Below are 19,508 nucleotides of genomic sequence, written 5' to 3' on the forward strand. Positions count from 1 at the left end.
TCCACCTGTCACTCAAATGGCCACGCCCTTAATTAAGCAGACCTTTAAGGCTAAATATAAATTAAACGGATGAGTTATAAAAAGATTCACCTCCTCACAGTTGACATGAAGGGCAAAACTACCTATATAAACCAAAAATATAAACACTTTTTTTTTTTGCTGTAAAAAAAAAGCCGGGGCAGCCGTGGCCTAATGGTTAGAGAGTCGGACTTGTAACCTAAAGGCTGCAGGTTCGAATCTCAGGTCCAGCAGGGATTGTAGGTGGGGAGAGTGAATTATCAGTGCTCTCTCCACCCACAATACCACAACTGAGGTGAGTCCCTTGAGCAAGGCACCGAACCCCCAACTGGTTCGGGCGCTGCAGCAATGGCTGCCCACTGCTCCGGGTGTGTGTGCACTTGGATGGGTTAAATGCAGAGCACAAATTCCAAGTATGGGTCACCTCACGTCACCTCCCCTAAAGTTAAAAAAAAGTTTCTGCTGGCAGTCTCTAGCGACCAGTCGATTAATTGCAGTTTAAGTCATTTTCTTATTGGTTTCAATAGAGAGAGCTGGAGGTTGCCGCTTGATTCAAAAGCAACGTCAATGACCCGCTTATTAATAGCGCCTCCCAATATAATTGCAAGAGAAAACATTTAAATATATTTTTCCTCCCATCTCGTATTTATTTATTATAATACTTTAGGGGTTCCGTAGTATAAGTCATTTCCTTTCGGAACAAGGTATTCGGATTCAGGCACCTTCCTAACGGTAATTTTGGATTTATAAGTTAGTTAAGAGGAAACACAGATTTTTTGAGTTAGGACTACCCATACTATAGACTTTTTTTTAAAAATCAAAATACTGGTGCGTTTGGTGTCCAGTGTGCCAAAATAGTCAATTTTTTAAATTGAATTGTGACCCCAAGAATTGAATCATGAGATGAAAAGATTCCCACCTCTAACAGAAATTCTAAATACGGTCAAGAAATTTAGTGAATGTCAGCAATAACCCAGCTAACAATTTTTGGTTCCCAGAACATTCTGGGAAGGTTCTTTTTAGGTTATAAAATTAAACCAAAAAAATAACCTGCAGAGAACGTTCTTTATAGGTAATTAAATAGATAACCTACAGGGAATGTTCTCAAAACATTCTCATTTGGTTCCCCCCCAAAAAAATAACCAAATAGGAACCATATGGGAACGTTAGGGAAACATTCTGTTTGCTGGGAAGGATCAACTCGGCATGTAACAATAAGACTCTGAACAAATCAAGACAAAACACATAAGGAGAGTTTAAAAATTTATTTTTATACACTTTTTTTGAATTTTTTTGTTCTTTTTTTAACCATTTATTATTTGCTTATTTAATAAGGGGGTTGAGGACAAAGGGAGAGGTCATTGTATTTTTATAAAAATGTCCCTCATTCTTTCCATTTTTGTTTCGTCTTACACGCTCACTCGTTCCCTCTTTCTGCTTTAGACACTATGTGTCCCTGTCCGCTCAAATTAAAAATAACAAAAAGGAAAAACAAAACCCAAAAAAATAAAACAAGCACATTCAGTCTTGCCAGAGGTATCTAAAACAAAATCTGTTCAGGTGGATATTATGTACAAACGAATATGCGATCACACAGGAGATCCAGGTGGGGGCGCTCTGTCACGCTGTGGTGATCCACACAGGTTCAGTCTCAGTCACTCTGTCAGTTTCCAGGAGTGTGGAATGAAATCTGCTGGGAATGAGCCTGCACTGATGGGAGCAGAGAAAATCTAATCAATTATTTTGGTCAATTTGTACATAGCCGTTTATTAAATGTCTGTTAGATCTAAATGAACAACAAAATGGTTTGGTTTTTTGGTTTGCTTGCAAGGAACTCACCCTGAGGTGGTCCAATGTAGGTGTAGTGCTGGGGGGGTCCCTGCTGGGGTGGAGGAGGTCCGTGCTGGGGGCCAGAACCCTGCTGAGGGGTGGCATGAAGCAACATCATAGGCGGTGGGCCGTGACCTCCTGAGTGGTGAGGACCCGAGAGAGCATGGGTCTGAAAGAACAAGCAATAGGTTAGTCAGCAAAACAAACAAACGGAAGACAAATGTTCAGGAAAATGGTTGCCTTTTAAGCCTGACTCTATTGGGTTCTCTGGGACACCAAACAGTAATGTACATGTAAAAATATTGTATACATTGTTTTTAAACCCAGACACATTTCTGAAGTGCACTGAACTGCTGCTTTTTTCATTTGAACTGCACTGTTCAGAAATGTTTGGAAGCCTCTTTCCATTACTGAATAAATATAGTTAGTTAATGAAGTTATTGCGATATTTTCTCTCACTCTCAATTCTAACTTTTCTAAGAATTGCATGATACAAACTCAATTTTGTGACTTTTGTCTAGAAACCTGCGAAACTGTGAATTATAAATTCATAATTGCGAGATAACTTGCACATCTGACTTCTCGCAAATGCAAGTTGTTTTTTTTTTACTCGCAATCCAACTTTTTTTCTCCAAATTTTAACTTTCTCCCTCAGAATTAAGATTACAAACCTGCAATTCTGACTTTCCACCTCAGAATTGAGATTACCCACAATTCTGACTTCACTCGTAATTGACTTTCCCCCTCAGAATTGAGAGAAAACCCCACAATTCGATTTTTTTTAACTTGCATTTCTGACGTTTTGCTCAGAATTGTGGGGTTTTATCTTTCAAAGCTGAGGGGTTAAGTCAGTTGCGAGTGAAGTCAAAATAGTGGCTTATCTCAGTTCTGAGGGTAAAGTCAATTGCGAGTAATGTCAGAATTGAGAGATAAAACCCCACCATTCTGACTTTTTTTACTCGTGCAAATGTTTACATCTCACAATTCTGACTTTTTTTTTTTACTTGCAATTCTGTCTTTTTCACACAGACTGTAAAAATTTTTGGACATAGTATCCGTGGAGTCAGCCGTAAGTTTCTGAAGAGCATTTTTGAAGCTCACAGTGGGCGAGACTTGGTCGTCACCATCTTGGAATTGCGTCACTCCCAGATAATCGAAAATGGGCAATAAGGTGGGACGTGGGTGAAGCTGGTTGCTGAAACCAATGGGATTGACTCCCTTTTGGAGCCAGTTGAGGAACTGCAGTTTAAGTAATTTCCGTGTTGGTTTCAATAAAGAGAGCAGGAGGTTGCCGCTTGCTTTTTCCACAAAATTGTGGGATTAAAACTTGCAATTCCGATTTTTTTTTACTGCCAATTCTGACTTCATCAGAACTGAGAGATTAAAACCCGCAATTCTGACTTTTTTTTAGTGGCAATTTTGACTTCATCAGAACTGAGATAAAAACACAGAAAAACAGAGTGATATGTTCTCAGAATTGTGAGTTTGTATCAAGTAACCAAAAAAAAATAAATAAATATTGTGTGAGAAAGTCACAATTACCTTTTTTTTTATTTATTATTTATTAAGTGGCAAAACAGGCTTCCATAGAAATGTGACTGCCAATGTGGAGGTGTTTTGTGTGTAGTTATGGTTATCACCTGTGTCAGCTGTCCTAGAGAGGAGTAGTGATGAGGCAGGGGCTGGTGTCCCGGCAAGCCGTAACCCTGAAGGGAGTAGGAGGCTTGTGGAGAGCTGTGTCCTGGGGGCAGATTAGGGGGCGTGGGGGCTGACAGTGGCCCAGAGTGATACAAAGACTGAGGCTGAGGACCAGACTGACCAGACTATAAAAAAGAAGTCAATAAAGCACATATTTACTATAATTACTTGTACAAGAGATCCCATCAATTTCTCAGTTAGGGCTGCACGATTAATCGCACGATGTTGTGAGGCGCGTTTAGTCAATGAAGCCGGTACTTTGATTAGTAGTAAATCTCCATCACGTGCGTTCAGCTGGAGCGGCAATTAACACACAGAGACGCATTCGATTTTGAGCGTGATTTGGCGTAGCTTGTCAGTGATTTACGCCTCTGAACGCTCCAGCTAAACGCATGTGATGGAGATTTACTACTAATCAAAGTACCGGCTTCATTGACTAAACGCGCCTCACAACATTGCGCGATTAATCGTGCAGCCCTATTCTCAGTATTTAAAGAAAGTTCTTCGAGTAGGAGCTAATAAAATAGATGTGAAACAAATATAGTTTTGGGTGGATTGGTTGACTGGCAGGCAGATGTACCTGTCCTGGACTAGGGGCGGGGTGCTGAGGGGGCGGCTGGCTGCCTGTGGGGGTGCTGGAGGGCTGAGGAGGATGGATGGAACCAGAGTGATGAGAGAATGACTGCGGAGCTAAGGAAAGAATAAAAGAAAGCGTAGTTCATTACACTGTAAAAGCATTTATATACACACACAATGAACTAAATCCAATCTACGAAAACAAAAACAAACCTTACCATACATCCCCTGCTGAGGGGCTGGCGGTCCTTCATTCTGACCAGGGTACTGGGGGCCTGGGGGACCCAGGGTCTGTGGGTGCCCTCCCGATCCAAGCATTCGTGGTCCACCCTGAAGCATAGAGTACACCTGAAACAAATAAGAGGATGAGACAATGAACTTAATTAAAAAAAAAAAAAAAAAAGGTTTGATAACAAACTAGAAGAATTTGTTCTGCTGAAAATGTTTGGCTGGTACCTGTCCAGGGTAGTGGGGCATTGCTGATATGACCTGGTTGTACTGCAGATACGAGGGAGGGTAAGGAGACGCCACCAGAGGAGGTCCTGCTGCTGATGCCGCAGCCTGGATCATAGGGGGCGCTGAAGAGCTGTGGTCTGGACGAGGAGTCACCACAGAACCTGAGACAGGTAAAGAAAGCAATAAAAGTATAGTAGTGTCTCCAAGAGTTGTGAATTTAACCACTGCATATAATAACTTTCATACATTACTTGTGCCTCAGAGCGAGCAGATGAAATAAACGCGAAATAAATTGCTTTTGGAAAAGGATGCCTGCTTTTTGGTAACGCAATTGTGTGAAACTTTGATACCATCTCTCATTTTTCACTAAAACTTAAATTAAGGGATTTTCTTTTGAAATTGGCCATTTCCATCGGTTGTTTCTTATGTGGTACTTCAAAATGCACATAAAAACAGGGTGATGGAAACATGAGACTATAAGTAGGATACAAAACAGGGCCTGGCACTCTTATTTTTAACATTTTATTTTATATACATTATTTTTATATTAGGAACAACAACAACAGTATATGATTAAAATTAAATTTTATTAAATTAAAATTAAAGTATTTAAAAGTTTTGAGCCTTATTGCTGTTAAAATAAAATTAATAATAATAATAAACAACAACATTAAAAATAGTTTAAAAAAATAAAAAAACATCAAGCTTTAATTTTACTACTACTAATAATTAGTATTTAAAAGAGTATTGTGCCCCATTGTTATTAAAATATTACTACTAATAAAAATGAATGCTTTTAGTAGAATTAAATGCTTTTAAGTTATAGAACATGTTGTTGCTAGCAATAATAATGAATTCACAATAAGAGTTTCAGCCCCTATTATTAATATTTATACAACAACATAACATAGAAAAGGAAAAAGTTAAGTTTATGTAAATATCAATTAACAGCAAATCAACTTTTGCACAACTAGTAATGAAGCATAAAATGTAAGCATCACCTTTTGTTCTTGGGTACTTTCCTTGGTTTACAGTTGTCATGGGATATGGGTACATCTGGGGTGCCTACAAAAAAAAAAGTGACAGAATTAAAAAAACAAAAACACAACAGTAAATACATAACATCCATGTTGCAGATCACTCTATAAAAGTCAGGATTTTTGTCCAAAATTGTTCATGAGCAGCAGAGATAGAGACCTGTACAGAGTGGCCCTGTATCTGGATGGGTGAGACGTAGCTCAGGTACTGAGTGTTGTAAATGGCTCCCTGGCCTGGCGGGGGCTGCAACACCACTGTGGGGCTGGGTGGAGTTGGCCGTGGTGGGGTGGGAGTGGCTGAGGGCTTCACCTGCAAAGACCATATGACATTTAACTTTTTAACAGCCATGTGCACCTTTTTCCCCCCATAAGAGCGGACACACCCACAAAATTTACAAATGGCTGTGGCTTTCAGTCTCATCTACATCCAGCTATTTTTAGCTGTCCAAAACAGCTTGTTTTGCTGCTTGATATTGCAAATTGGTGCGTCTTACCATGTTGATGTATTATCTTAATTATTTGTAGTGCAAACAGATTTACCATTTATTCTTTTCGTTTTCTTCCCTATAGCGACTACTAAACCCGAAGTCTTGCCCATAGGCTAACTTACGCATTGAAGAAAAAGGTGGATAGAGGAAACATAATATAGAAAATTAACTCACCATGCTGAGAGGAGCCTTGGTGGGGTTGAACTCTTTGGCGTTGGGATTGAGTGTAGATTTCTTCACTTGACTGCATCGGAAAACATTATGAAATGTGTTAATTGCCAACAGACTTAACACCTGTAGCTGTCAGATGTGACTGATTTACTAACTAATGTTGTACTCACTCAGCCATGCCCTCTGATCTCTCAGAGGCCTCTGGTTTGCCCTCCTCACTGCCTGGGGTCCTTGCAGGTTGGGGTGTCCCTGATGTTTGCCCTTCTGCAGCTGGATTTTGCATGGCAGGGCCAGACAGGGCAGAGGGTGCAGAGATGTTTGTGGATGGCGGAGGGGTGGTGGTCGCCACCCCCTCTGCATTTGTCTCTCTACTTCTGTCCTCTGCTGGAGGCTCTGTAGTCAGGGTTGTGGGCTGGGCTGCTTTAGCTTCTGATAGAGGGGCCGGGTCTGTTTGTGTGTTATGGGCAGGGTTTGCTTGAACAGAGTCAGCGGTTGAAGTTTTGGAGCTGGAATGGGTGGAGCTAGAGGGAAGCTAAAATCAGAAAAGAAAAAAAAAAAAACATTTCTAATTGTTTAAGACACCAAATGCTTAAATCGCAAACGTTTTACACTCATTCGAGGTGGGTTTTGACAAAAAAAAAAAGGAAAAAAAAGAGGAAAGAAAAGGAAAAAAAAAAAAGAAAGAACAAAACAAGGAAGGGCAGAAAAAGAAAGCAAGCAAGAAAAGAAAATGAAAGAAAAAAAAAGAACAAGGAAGAAAAGAGGGAAAGAGAAAGGAGGAAACAAATCAAGGGAAAAAAAGAAAGAAAGAAAGAAAGAAAGAAAGAAAGAAAGAAAGAAAAAGGAAGACAGACAATAAAAAGGAAAAAAATAAGGAAACGAAAGAAAAGGATACAAAGAAGGAAAGAAAGATGAAAAAGAAACCAAGAAAGAAAGAAAAAAGAAAAAGGAAGAAATAGATGAAAAGAAAGAAAAAGATAGAAAGGCGAAAGAAAACAAGGAAGAAAGAGAGAAAGGAAAGTGAAAGAAAAAGAAAAAAAGAAGAAAACAAGGAAGAAAAAGACAGACAGACAAAAAAGAAAAAAAAGGAAAGAAAACAAGAAAAGGGAGAGAAAGGAGGAAGGAAAACAAGAAAGAAAGGAAGAAAAAGAGAGAAAGAAAATGAGAAAAAGAACAGAAAAAAGAGAGGGAAAAAACACTTTGCCCTGACTTTAAAATGTTAAAACAAGAAAACGCAACTTCAATATTTATTAGGTGAAAATCAAGATTGTATCTTACTAGCAGCAAGATACATTGATGCCTGTCACAAAAAGAGGGAGGAGTCAACAAATCAGTGATGCACGCACACACACACACCACATTGAATTTCGAATTGTTCATAGAATTCTAAAATGTTGATTTGTTCTACTTTTTAAATGTATACACATGCATGTTTTGTTGCATATATCTGTTCTACATTCAATGTAAACGATATGCTTTGGCAATACATTGCATCAACTGTCATGCCAATAAAAGCACATATTAAAGAAAGAAAGAAAGAAAGAAAGAAAGAAAAAAAGAACAAAGAAAGAAAGCAAGATGATGAATATTTAAATATCCAGACTGTTGCGCTGCATGATGTTCTGGGTTGTTCCCAGCGCGTTGCTAGGTGCTTGGCAGGCCGTTGTTAGGGTGTTCTGAGTGATTAAGGCATTACTAGTGGTTGCTTACAGGCTAAAGTCAAATGCGATCACCCATTTCCAAACATCTATTATTTAAACGTAGGATTACGACACTCACCCTAAAATCATTACAAAACTTGCGAAGCTCCTCAAGGTGTTGTCTCTGCTGGACTGAAGAGACTATGGGGAAAAAAAGAGAGAATAATATATTTTAGGTTAATGATGTGTGCATGTAGTGAAAATACTGAGAGACTAATACAACTTTAACAGGATTACCTTTGCCGCTCTTGCCCTCCTGAGGACTAGCTGGACTCTCTGTCCTTTCCTTCGCCAGGATTTCATTCACTGAAGTGACAGGAAGAGAGTCAGATTGTTGGACGCATGTACAACTAAAGCGCGCGTAACCGCTCAAATTTGTAATGTCATCTCACCATCTACAGGGAACAGAGGGGTGGGGCCAGTGGGGTTCACCATAGTACCCGAAGCTTTGGGGTTCACCATAGTAACCGAAGAGGTATCCAAGTAGGTAGGATTAGCCAGAGGAGGGTCCTGGGAAGGAGCATCTGGTTTAGGGGAACGAGAGACTGGAGAGAAAAAGAGAGAAAGGTAATCATGTTACTTTAAGAAAAAAAAAAGGGGAACAGAGGTTGGAAATGCACACTTCTTTCAATCTTTTAAACTTTTTTTTATTCAGTAAGGATGCATTTACAATTACAATGTTACAAAAGATTTCATATTTAAAGGTTTTCACAAAAATATTAAGACCACAAAGCTTGGTTGAACACGTGTATATTGTGTGCATATGTGTATTTATACCTGTAGGGGAGGAGTGAGAGTTTGGGGTACGCAGGTTTCTGTTGGTCTGTCCAGGCCTTTGAGATTTAGGTGACATTCTGGATGACACTATAAGAGATTGATACAATGTTCATAAACACACAGGGTGGCAACCATCAAAAGCAACAGGTCTCTCACACAAACAAAACTCACCTCCATTGACAGGCCGGGCCGAGTCTGAGAGAGACTGTGGGTGTGAGAGCGAATGTGGGAGAGTGTGTGGGGAAGGAGGGCTAGAGTGACCTGGCTCTGAGGGGCGGGGCTGTGTAGGCGGGCTGCTCTGTGATTGGTGTGTGGAGTATCCTCCTCTGATGGACAGAGGGCTGCTCCTATCAGTGGGAAGAATGGACTGGCCACTTCCAGAGGGGAGGGGTCTAGGTGAAGAGCTCGAGGGGCCAGGTCTATTTGTTCGATTAGGCAGGGTGGATACTGCTCCTCCTCTTTCGCCCCTTCCAGAAACTCCCATCTCTCGCTCCCTTGCCCTCTGGGGTAGAGGAATGTACTTGGCCTCCCTAAAACAAACAAACAAACAGCAACGATCATCAGGGTACTAAGGACTGGATGAGATGGTGATGAAAAGACAGAAAGACTGTTTCGAACCTGCTGCCAGCACTGGAGAACCCAGGACTGTCTCTTCCTCTTTCTCCTCCATCACGGTCTCTGTCCCTAGCCACAGCACTGAATTTGTCTTCCTCGGTTCGACCCTCATCATTCTCCAGTGCCACCCTGCTGCGATACTGCGAACTGGCCTCGATCTCATTGGCCAATCGGGCGGCTCGAGCTTCTCGCTGTCTGAAGCCCTCAGTGCTGCCCCGCTCCAGAGGAACCCTAAAAGAGAAAGGCAACAGAGCTTGATGTTTACTTGATTTCTTTGAACACAATTTCAGCTATTTTTTTATAATTTAAGATTTTTTTTTATTTATTTAAAAGGTTGTATCAGCGATTTCTAGCCTGAAACATAAAGTGTAAAATTCAGCTGATCTTTCATCACGATCCGCTCGCTGCCTGCCCCATAAATTGTCTGTGAAAAAACCGCGTCTCTCTGGTCAGCCTAGAGTCCGAGATATGCCAAAAAAAACAATCGGCACTACCAACCATTCCACAGCAAAAACAAACATTGTTCCAACCAATCAGCGTCAGGGGTTTGGTGTTGTGGACTTTCGCTCCGCCTCCCTCACATCCCTGCACCAGTAGGAAAGTCCACAACACGAACCCCCTGACGCTGATTGGTTGGAACACTGTTTGTTTATCTGTGGAATAGTTGGTAGTGCCGATTGTTTTTTTGGCATATCTCGGACCCTAGGCTGACCAGAGAGACGCGGTTTTTTCACAGACAATTTATGGGGCAGGCAGCGAGCGGATCGTGAATAAAGGTCAGCTGAATTTGACACTTTATGTTTTAGGCTAGAAATCGCTGATACAACCTTTAAATTTAAGACTAAAGCATACTGCAACTTCAGTAAATGAGGCTTTGTTAGATCATAACAATTTTAAAATGTCAATGGTTCACCACTAAGGGGCGATCTGTGACTCAAACCAGTGTCTAAATTAAAGATATCAAAAAAAAGAAGCCCTTTAAAGCTGCAATTTGGACCCTCAACCTGTTGATCCCCATCGAAGTCCACTATACATAGCAAAATCCTGGAATGTTTTCCTCAAAAACCTTAATTTTAATTTCAACTGAAGAATGAAAGACATGAACATCTTGGATGACACGGGGGTGAGTGAATACGGAAATTCAAATTCTGGAAGTGAACTAATTCTTTTAGGGAGAAGTTCCACTTCCAGAATAAAAATTTACAGATAATTTACTCACCCCCTTGTCCTCCAAGAAGCACATGTCTTTCTTTCTCCAGTCATAAAAAAAATTATGTTTTTTGAGGAAAATGTTTCAGGAAATGTCTACATATAGTGGACTTCAATGGTGCCCCTAAATCTGAACTTCCAAAATGCAGTTGAAATGCAGCTTCAAGGGGCCCTAAACGATCCCAGCCGAGGAAGTGGGGTCATTTTCTAATGCTTTAACCTCAAAATGCTCATCTATTCTCTGCAAAGCGTATGTGAACTGTGTAATCCAGGTCAATACAGTTAGGGTGGGTTAAAAACTCCCATCTTTGATCTTCTGCATGTTCAATTTGTAAACACTGGGGGCTAGTTGCATAAAAGATTTAGGCTAGTCATCATTTTTTTTTTCTAGACAAACTAGTCATACATTTTAAAATTCGGTTACATGGAAACATTGATAAGTCCAAGTTGATTCCAGAAAGTAAGAGTGAGTACACCTTGCCTAATTATTAGTTGGTCAAACTAGTTCTTAAGACACTGCCCTAACATAGAGGCTAGGTTTATGCAACTGGCCCTGGGTCGGTACTTCTGCAGCAATGTAGGATGATTTTGACGTTGACAAATGAGATGAGAGTTTTTCAACACACCCTAACTGTATTGACCCGAATTACACACAGTTTGCATGCACATCGCAGAGAATAGACGAGCGTTTGAAGTTAAAAAGTATATACATTGACAATTTGTTTAGAAAATGACCGATCGTTTCGCTACACAAGACCCCACTTCCTCGGCCATTTAGAGTCCTTTGAAGCTACATTTAAACAGCATTTTGGAATTTCAAACTCACAAGGACCATTAAAGTCCATTTTATGGAGATAATACCGCAAATATTTTCCTCAAAAAAATATTTCTTTACGACTGAAGAAAGAAAGTCATGAGCATCTTGGATGACAAGGGCGTGAGTAAATTATCTGTAAATTTTTGTTCTGAAGTGAACGTCTCCTTTAAAGGATTCACTTCCAAAATTTCAATTTCCAGATTCACTCACCCCCATGTCATCCAAGATGTTCACGTCTGTCTTTCTTCAGTTGAAATGAAATTAAGGTTTTTGAGGAAAACAATCCAGGATTTTTCTACATATAGTATACTTCGATGGGGATCAACAGGTTGAAGATCCAAACTGCAGTTTTAATGCCGCTTTAAAGGGCTCTACATGACCTCAGCTGAGGAATAAGTGTCTTATATAGTAAAATGATCAGCCATTTTCTTAAATAAATAATGTATATACTTTAACCACAAATGCTCCTCTTGCACTAGCTCTGCATTATGCATCTATGACTTCATGCATTACGCAATCATGTTGGAAAAAAATAAAAATAAATCACACACGGTTAGTTCTGTGTACTCTGGTTCAAAACGGTAGGGTAGGATGAAAAACTCAATCTCACTCTCTCCTACTTCAAAACCATCCAACATCATTTTACCTTTTTTGTAAAGGGCGTTTGACTTTCTTTGCATGTTCGCTTTGTTAACACTAGGTCAGTACTTCCACTTGTCACACGTGACCTTTCCAATGTGACTACATAATGCGTGAAGATGAGCATTTGTGTTAAAAAGTATATAATTTTAGAAATCGACAGAACGTTTCACTAGATAAGACCCTTATTCCTTGGCTGGGATTGAGTAGAGCCCTTTGAAGCTGCACTGAAACTGCAATTTGGTCCTTCAACCCGTTGATCCCAATTGAAGTCAACTATGTGGAGAAAAAAACCTGGATTTGTTTTGCTCAAAAACCTTAATTTTTTTTTTGGGATTGAAAAAACAAAGACATGAACATCTTCGGTAACATGGGGTGAGTAAATTAACAGGAAATTTTAATTCTAGAGATAAACTAATCCTTTAAGGAACCAGTGGGAATTAGGGCTGCACGATAGATCGTTTCAGCATCATCATCGCGATGTACGCATGCGCGATAGTCACATCGTGGCAGTCACGATGCAGGGCAAAAAAAAAAAAAAAAGTATGTGTGTCTGATTTAAAAATGTACTTTCTATATTTCTAAACTTTCTAGTCACGGATCTATATTTGTCTAAAATAAAGTAATTAACTCATGTATAAGGGTTCTTTAAAAACTACAATGCACACGTTGCTTCACCTACTTCATGCATGCAGTCTCTGCGTGCGCATGGCGAAATGAGCGCGGGACGGGAGAAAAGCGCCGAAATGGAAGATTTGGTCGCAAAAAGAAACACAACGTCGGTCATATGGAAGTATTTTGGATACAAAAGGATGCTGCTGACCAAAAACAGGTGCTTTGTCGGGAGTGCCTGGCAGTTGTTGCCACAACTCGCGGAAACACTACGAATTTAAGGGACCGTTCACATGTCGCGCCTAAAAACGCGTGGAAAACGCTAGGCGCGCCGCTTTCTCCTTTCCAAAGCGCTCTGTAACTTGAGTGGCAGAGTGGCGTCTGCCGTTGCAAAGCAACCATGACCCGCGCTCTCCTACAGACGCGGAAGTTTCAGCAAAGATAAATAAACAAAGATAAATGGATTTCCAAAACTAAAAATTGCTTGCAGTAGCTCTGCTGCTAAAAAATGTTATCCCTGTAACAGCTATGATCAGCTGTTCCTCCATCTTGGCTAAGCTTTTAATGTTTTTCGTGAAAGGAAGAAGCTGATTTCCCTTTCATTAGGGTAAAAGACAACATTCATTATTAATTTCATATTAGAACCTTGATTTGCCTGAATTGACAGTGAATAAGGCGAGTCAAACTGTTTATGAAACTACCCAAAATGTGACCCTGGACCACAAAACCAGTCTTAAGAAGCTGGGGTATATTTGTAGCAATAGCCAAAAATACATTGCATGGGTCAAAATTTTGGATTTTTATTTTATGCCAAAAATCATTAAGAAATTAAGTAAAGTTCATGTTCCATGAAGATTTTTTGTAAAATTCCTACTATAAACATATCAAAATGTAGTTTTTGATTTGTAATATGCATTAAGAACCTAATTTGGACAACTTTCAAGGTGATTTTCTCAGTATTTTTGATTTTTTTTTTTGCATCCTCAGATTTCCGATTTCAAATAGATGTATCTCAGTCAAATATTGTCCTATCCTAACAAACCATACATCAATAGAAAGCTTATTTATTGAGCTTATGATGTATAAATCTCAGTTTTGACAAATTTAACCTTATGACTGGTTTTGTGGTCCAGGGTCACAAATAAGCTTTAAAAAGTATTTTATTTCAGGTTATACTGTACTTTTACCCTTTTTTATTCTTTGAAAATGCTTACAAAATTACCCCAATTATTCTTGAATTATTATTTGATTTTTAAGCAGTTCAAAACAATCTGATGAACATAAATGAATTTGTACACATCGCAATATATATCGCAAGAAAAAAAATATATATATCGCAATGTAATTTTTTCCCAATATCGTGCAGCCCTAGTGGGAACCAAACGACTTTTCCACATCTAACATTCAAAGGTCAGTCTCTGAGAGAAAAAGAAAGTCTTAAAGTGACAGAACATCAACGTACGTGTACATGGAGAGACTGGAGTCATAGGTGGACTTCACCCCATAGGTCTCCTCATTAAAGCGGAACATCTCGCTGGCATCCCAACCATTAGACTGCACAACAGAAAAGGTTAAAGCATGTTCAACCTTTATTATTTACTCCAAGAATAAACTAAATTGTGATCGCATGTGGTTGGATACACAAGCATGTTAGTGGAACTCACTGCGTCTGCATCAAGGTCAAAATTTTCTCCATTGCTATCGCCTCCATCCCACCTTTGAAGGACCTTCTCTCTGTGGTCACCATTTATTCTTGACCCGATCGCAGAGTCTGTGAAAGTGTCTGCAAACAGGAGCACACAAAGCCTTATAATTCCATATTTTACAATGCCAAACATTTATACTACTTCCGTCAGAGACGGAGTCATGTACACACCTCGGGTAGCGTAATTGAGGTCCACATCTTTGCAGATCATAGTGACGAGATCATTAGGGCCAAAGATCATGGTGTCTGTGATCTCTTCTCTCCTGGGATGGACTGGTGTGCCTCCGCCACCGCCTCCATCACCTTCTTCATTTTTCACTTTGTGCACTGCGTCCACTGCCAGCTCACACTAAATATACAAAGATACTGAGTTAGACTTAATCATACATTAAACTTCATGAGGCTTTGTTTAGAGCCTTCATGTCATTCCAAACCCCTTTCCATAGAAAGCAAGGGTCATTTTATTTATTTTTTTGCGCACAAAGAATCTCGTAGCTACATAAATTTACGGTTGAAGCACTAATGTCACATGGACTATTTTAACAATGTCCTTACTACCTTTCTGGGCCTTGAACATGTCAGTTGTGTTGCTGTCAATGCAGGGTCATAAAGCTCTCAGATTTCTTCCAAAGATAACTTAACTTAATTTGTGTTCCAAAGATAAACGAAGGACTTACAGGTTTGGAACAACATGGAGTGCAATTAATCACAGGATTTTCATTTTTGAGTGAACTATTCCTTTACGTAATTAATAAAAAATATTAAACAAAATAAATGAATAAAAATTAGTCAGCATCAAAGACCAACTATGAATAAATCTGAACTTGGTTCAGTGTGAACGAAGCTCATGATTCTAGATTAAGTATTTAAATATTGTTAAGATCATCAATTTCAAGTGTAAGATTCAGAAAGCAAATCCAATGCAGATGTATCTTGTCAGTAAATTTGGAAAGAAAGACTTACACGTGAGCTTAACGTCTTGAAGATTCCCTCATATACACTGCCATTCTTCACCATAACATCGCATCTGGAGCCCTGAGGGAAAGATTGCATGTGTGTCAAGTATCTTAATGCTCAAAACAAATTAGAGAAGCGATGGCGTAAATCACATAAAATGTAAAGTAATCCAAAACAAGCATCACAATAAGCCAAAACCACTAGAAATCAAGATTAGTGCCATCAAGCAATTAAATTAATTGCAATTTTTCTCTGAAATTAACCACGATTAATCCCACCTAATATTAAAGTTTTTTAATATACTGTTATACTGCATTTTAAATGAATGATTATTTCTTTTGTTCTTAGATTAAAAGACATCACAGCCGCTGGGTTTTTAGGTTATTTGGTTGCCATTTGTTTAAGAGCTGCCACAGCTGAACGTGTCGCAGATCTGACATGCATGCGCAATGTTTCATTCATGCTTTAATATGAAATGATAAAGGCTGAGAGCACAACATATTGGCTGACAGGACAGGTAAATTCATTTTTACTGACATATGACCTGACAACATCTCATCTGACTGCAGTTCATTGATGTTATACTGAAGCTTCCTTGTCACTTGTACCTTTCCCACACTCGTTTGAAGTGAAGTTGTAGTGCACGTCTGAAAAGTCCTGTTTGATGTGGTCATAAAGACATTCTGAGACTAAATAAATGCACTTCTTGTCAAGAAAGAAGAAGAAAAAAAAAAAAAAAAAAAGAGAGACAGAAGCAGCATTTGTGAGCAGAGTGGCCAACCTTAGCTCCACCCCCACGTTGCATTAATCATGCTCATTTTGACAGCACTAATCAAGATTTTTCTTACTTAAATTAATTTCTATTGTTTACAGTCAAACCAAAAACACTTTGACCTGACAATGTTTTGTTACATACCTTTCTATCAAAGTTATCTGACATTATCAAGAAGTGTTTGTTCTGACAGTTTATCTTCGAGTCCTTGTCATATTTTATTACCATTTTCTAAACTGTGAAAATGTGAGAAATTATGAAGGTGTCTGAATAAATTTAGGTTTGACTGTATATGGTAGCCTATGTTAAAAGCATAGTTTCCAGACATGTGTCATGTAAATTAATAAAATATGAAAAAAAAAAAAAAAAAAAGTTTTGGAAAGCCCTAAAATATCAGGTAAAAACTGGAAAAACTTCTTATCCAGTAAGTCACTAACAAACGTAGAAGTCATGGACCCTTCAACCTTCAAATACTCCTGTGTGCCTTGGAGTCAAAAAGGCTGAAAATCACTAAATTAAAGTTATGAAAGAAGGGTGTCTTTAACCGCCATCAAAAAATAAACAGAAAGGTGAACAATTTATTTAATGCCAAAACTCACCACCACGGCTGTGAGAAAATGGAGCATCCGGGAGTTGTTGTACACACCCTCAAACACCTAAGAAAACACATACAAATATCTTTAAGCATTTGGAGGTCCGAAAATGCAGTCAAATATTTAGAGGATACTGTCTAAGACATTTAATAGTTATAAAATGCAAAGTGTAAAAATGTATAAGCTTTTACGTACAGGTGGTGACTGTGAGGGAGTCTTCACAGAGTTTCTGTTTCTTCATGGAAAAAAAGGAAAAGAAAATCATTAGTAAAAAAAAAAAAAAAAGAAATCACACAAAACCAGTCTTAAGTAGCACAGGTATATTTGTAGCAATAGCCAAAAATACACTACAAGGGTCAAAATGATATTTTATTCTTTTATGCCAAAAATCATTAGGATATTAAGTAAAAATCATGTTCCATGAAGATATTTTGTAAATTTCCTACCGTAAACATATCAAAAGTTAATTTTGATTAGTAATATGCATTGCTAAGAACTTCATTTGGGCAACTTCAAAGGCGATTTTCTCAATATTTAGATTTTTTCGCAAACTCAGATCAGATTTTCAAATAGTTGTATCTCAGCCAAATATTGTCCTAACAAACCATACATAAATAGAAACCTTATTTATTCAGCTTTCATTTAAAAAACCCTTATGACTGGTTTTGTGGTCCAGGGTCACATTTACGTATGTGTGTGTGTTTATTGCATCATGCAAATAATCAGGAACGCAAAAACCGCACAAACATAACAATAACAGATTTTTGTATATTAAGCATTTTCATATTCATGACCTAAATCAAATATTCGGAAACGCGGACAATTTGTGTCTATGCGTGCAACTAACTAGAAAGTGAAACACAGCCCCGGTGTTGCATGCATTGCTCTACTGTTCCATGTGCGGACAACAATTACAGCACCGCGAAGCTCGTGGTAAAACAAAAGGACAATCTCATACGAATAACAAAATAGCGATCGGATTGAATCCGATTGCGCATCGTGACAAAATATAATTATGCAATGTCAATGTGTAAACAAAGACAACCAGGCGCGTGTTTTAATTACGTCAGAGCGCAAAGCGGGTTATCGGAGCTGGCGAACAACACAAGCAAATGCCGTGCCGAAGACAAGACAAACAGCTTGACATGAACGTGCGCAAACGTACACATTCCGTGCCCCTCGCTTCAATCGATCAAATCGATTAGAAAATACGAATGTTTGTACTTTTTTGTCACATGCATCCCGGCTCTTCTTTGACGGCGTCTGTCTAAAATGTCTCAAGTTGAAAGTCGAGCACAATACTGAATCATATGGGATCGGAAAACAACAACAAAACACTGCTGATCCCTTCCCCACGACCCGCCCCCGAGAGCAGTCATAAGCTAAAAAACATGCCAATCAATTAATCTATAAATTCCATTGGTTGACAATATTACTTCTGGGCGGATGTGTAACGCGTATGCGAATGTTTTCAATCATTGGCCTAAAATTGTGTCACTCAAACATTCTTCCCAACGATTGGCTAGTGCTCCTGCCAATTCAACAAGGCTCGAAACTATTGGTGCTCTACGAAGCAGATTAAGAATGCGCTATGGACACGCCCACTTTGACCGGTAGGCCTCGTGTTAAAATGACAATCCGCGGACTTTCTGAGCGGCGCAGCCCAACTTGTGCTTTACCTTCCCGCGGCGGGTCTGTTAGAGTTACTCCCCGGAACTGATGAAGCCATTGACCCTGAAGTTCCATTGGATGTTTTGCGGCCACCGGGTCCAGGTTGCTGTCAGAAAGCATAACGATTAATAAAAGCCGACAAAAATTAAGTATTGAATAAATTTACGTATATTTAACACTCTAGCCGAAGGTTGATGGCTAGCAGGTTTACTAGCACGTTACGTTAAATAATAAAAGTAGAAGCTTAATAGAGAACGACAATATTCACACCACAAAATCTATTATGAGTTTCAATATTCTCGATTGTAAAAACCAAGTGCATTTTTTTAGATGTGGTACTTACATTCTGTCGGCGAAAAGACATAACTAGCCGCTAACTGAGTTGCCCGCTAAATTCCCCTTGTTGTCTATGACAAGCTAGGAGTCGGACTAGCCTGCCTGCGGTGTTATTTTTCTCGATTTTCCGCAGCGTTCTATGATCCGCACGACCGCGATCTCCGTTACAGGCCGAAGTCCAGTTCAGTCCGATATTCTGTCACGACCAGAACACGAAGAGATAATGAGCCTTATTTTTCTATTAAATATTACCGGCACCACGTCTCGCGATTTAGCCAGCGATAAACGCGAAGGCTGTTTTTTTCAATAACCCTCGATTGCCATTGGACGACGGCGTAAAACGTAGAGTGATGACGCAATGGCGTACAGGACCCGTATCACGTCCACAGCCACACGTTAACCATGTCTTGCAAAAAATCGTCTATACTAATAAGAAAAGTGCAATTAAGTCAACTATCTCAGTTCATTATCTATCTATCTATCTATCTATCTATCTATCTATCTATCTATCTATCTATCTATCTATCTATCTATCGTGTTATGGAAAGCTGCTTTTAAAAGTAATGCATTACAATATTACGTTACTCATGAAAAAGTAACAAATAGCGTTACTTTTTGTTATCTGGTATTTTTTAACAACAACAAAAAAAAACCTGTAAAGGCTCTTTAAAGGAATAGTTCACTTTCAGAACAAAAATTTACAGATAATGTTCTCACCCCCTTGTCATCCAAGATGTTCATGTCTGTCTTTCTTCAGTTGTAAGGAAATTATGTTTTTTAAGTAAAATGTGTCAGGATTTCTCGCTATATAATGGACTTCTATGGTGCCCC

The 19,508-nt window shown here is 39.1% G+C and overlaps 1 protein-coding gene across 4 annotated transcripts; it reads right to left on the reverse strand.

The window, feature by feature from the left end:
* Positions 1-1,268: 1,268 nt before the first annotated feature.
* Positions 1,269-18,963, reverse strand: atxn2l (ataxin 2-like). 4 transcript variants are annotated; one of them, XM_073833366.1, is made up of 24 exons: positions 18,685-18,963; positions 18,350-18,447; positions 16,866-16,905; positions 16,677-16,733; positions 15,312-15,383; positions 14,520-14,697; positions 14,308-14,426; positions 14,106-14,197; positions 9,370-9,597; positions 8,923-9,281; positions 8,752-8,838; positions 8,367-8,519; positions 8,212-8,280; positions 8,054-8,115; positions 6,445-6,806; positions 6,278-6,347; positions 5,776-5,925; positions 5,580-5,643; positions 4,579-4,739; positions 4,341-4,470; positions 4,127-4,236; positions 3,489-3,671; positions 1,858-2,017; positions 1,269-1,723 (listed from the first exon to the last, which is right to left on the reverse strand). In XM_073833366.1, the coding sequence occupies exons 1-24, from the start codon at positions 18,703-18,705 to the stop codon at positions 1,674-1,676; spliced, it is 3,075 nt and encodes a 1,024-aa protein (XP_073689467.1). In that variant the 5' UTR covers positions 18,706-18,963; the 3' UTR covers positions 1,269-1,673. The 4 variants fall into 4 exon arrangements, with proteins under 4 accessions (XP_073689467.1, XP_073689468.1, XP_073689469.1 ...); XM_073833367.1 differs by having other exon boundaries at positions 1,269-1,728; XM_073833368.1 differs by lacking the exons at positions 18,350-18,447; positions 18,685-18,963 and adding an exon at positions 17,895-17,972.
* Between the last annotated feature and the right edge of the window lie 545 nt (positions 18,964-19,508).

Source organism: Garra rufa, chromosome 1 (assembly GCF_049309525.1).
Source record: "Garra rufa chromosome 1, GarRuf1.0, whole genome shotgun sequence".
Classification (NCBI taxonomy): domain Eukaryota; kingdom Metazoa; phylum Chordata; class Actinopteri; order Cypriniformes; family Cyprinidae; genus Garra; species Garra rufa.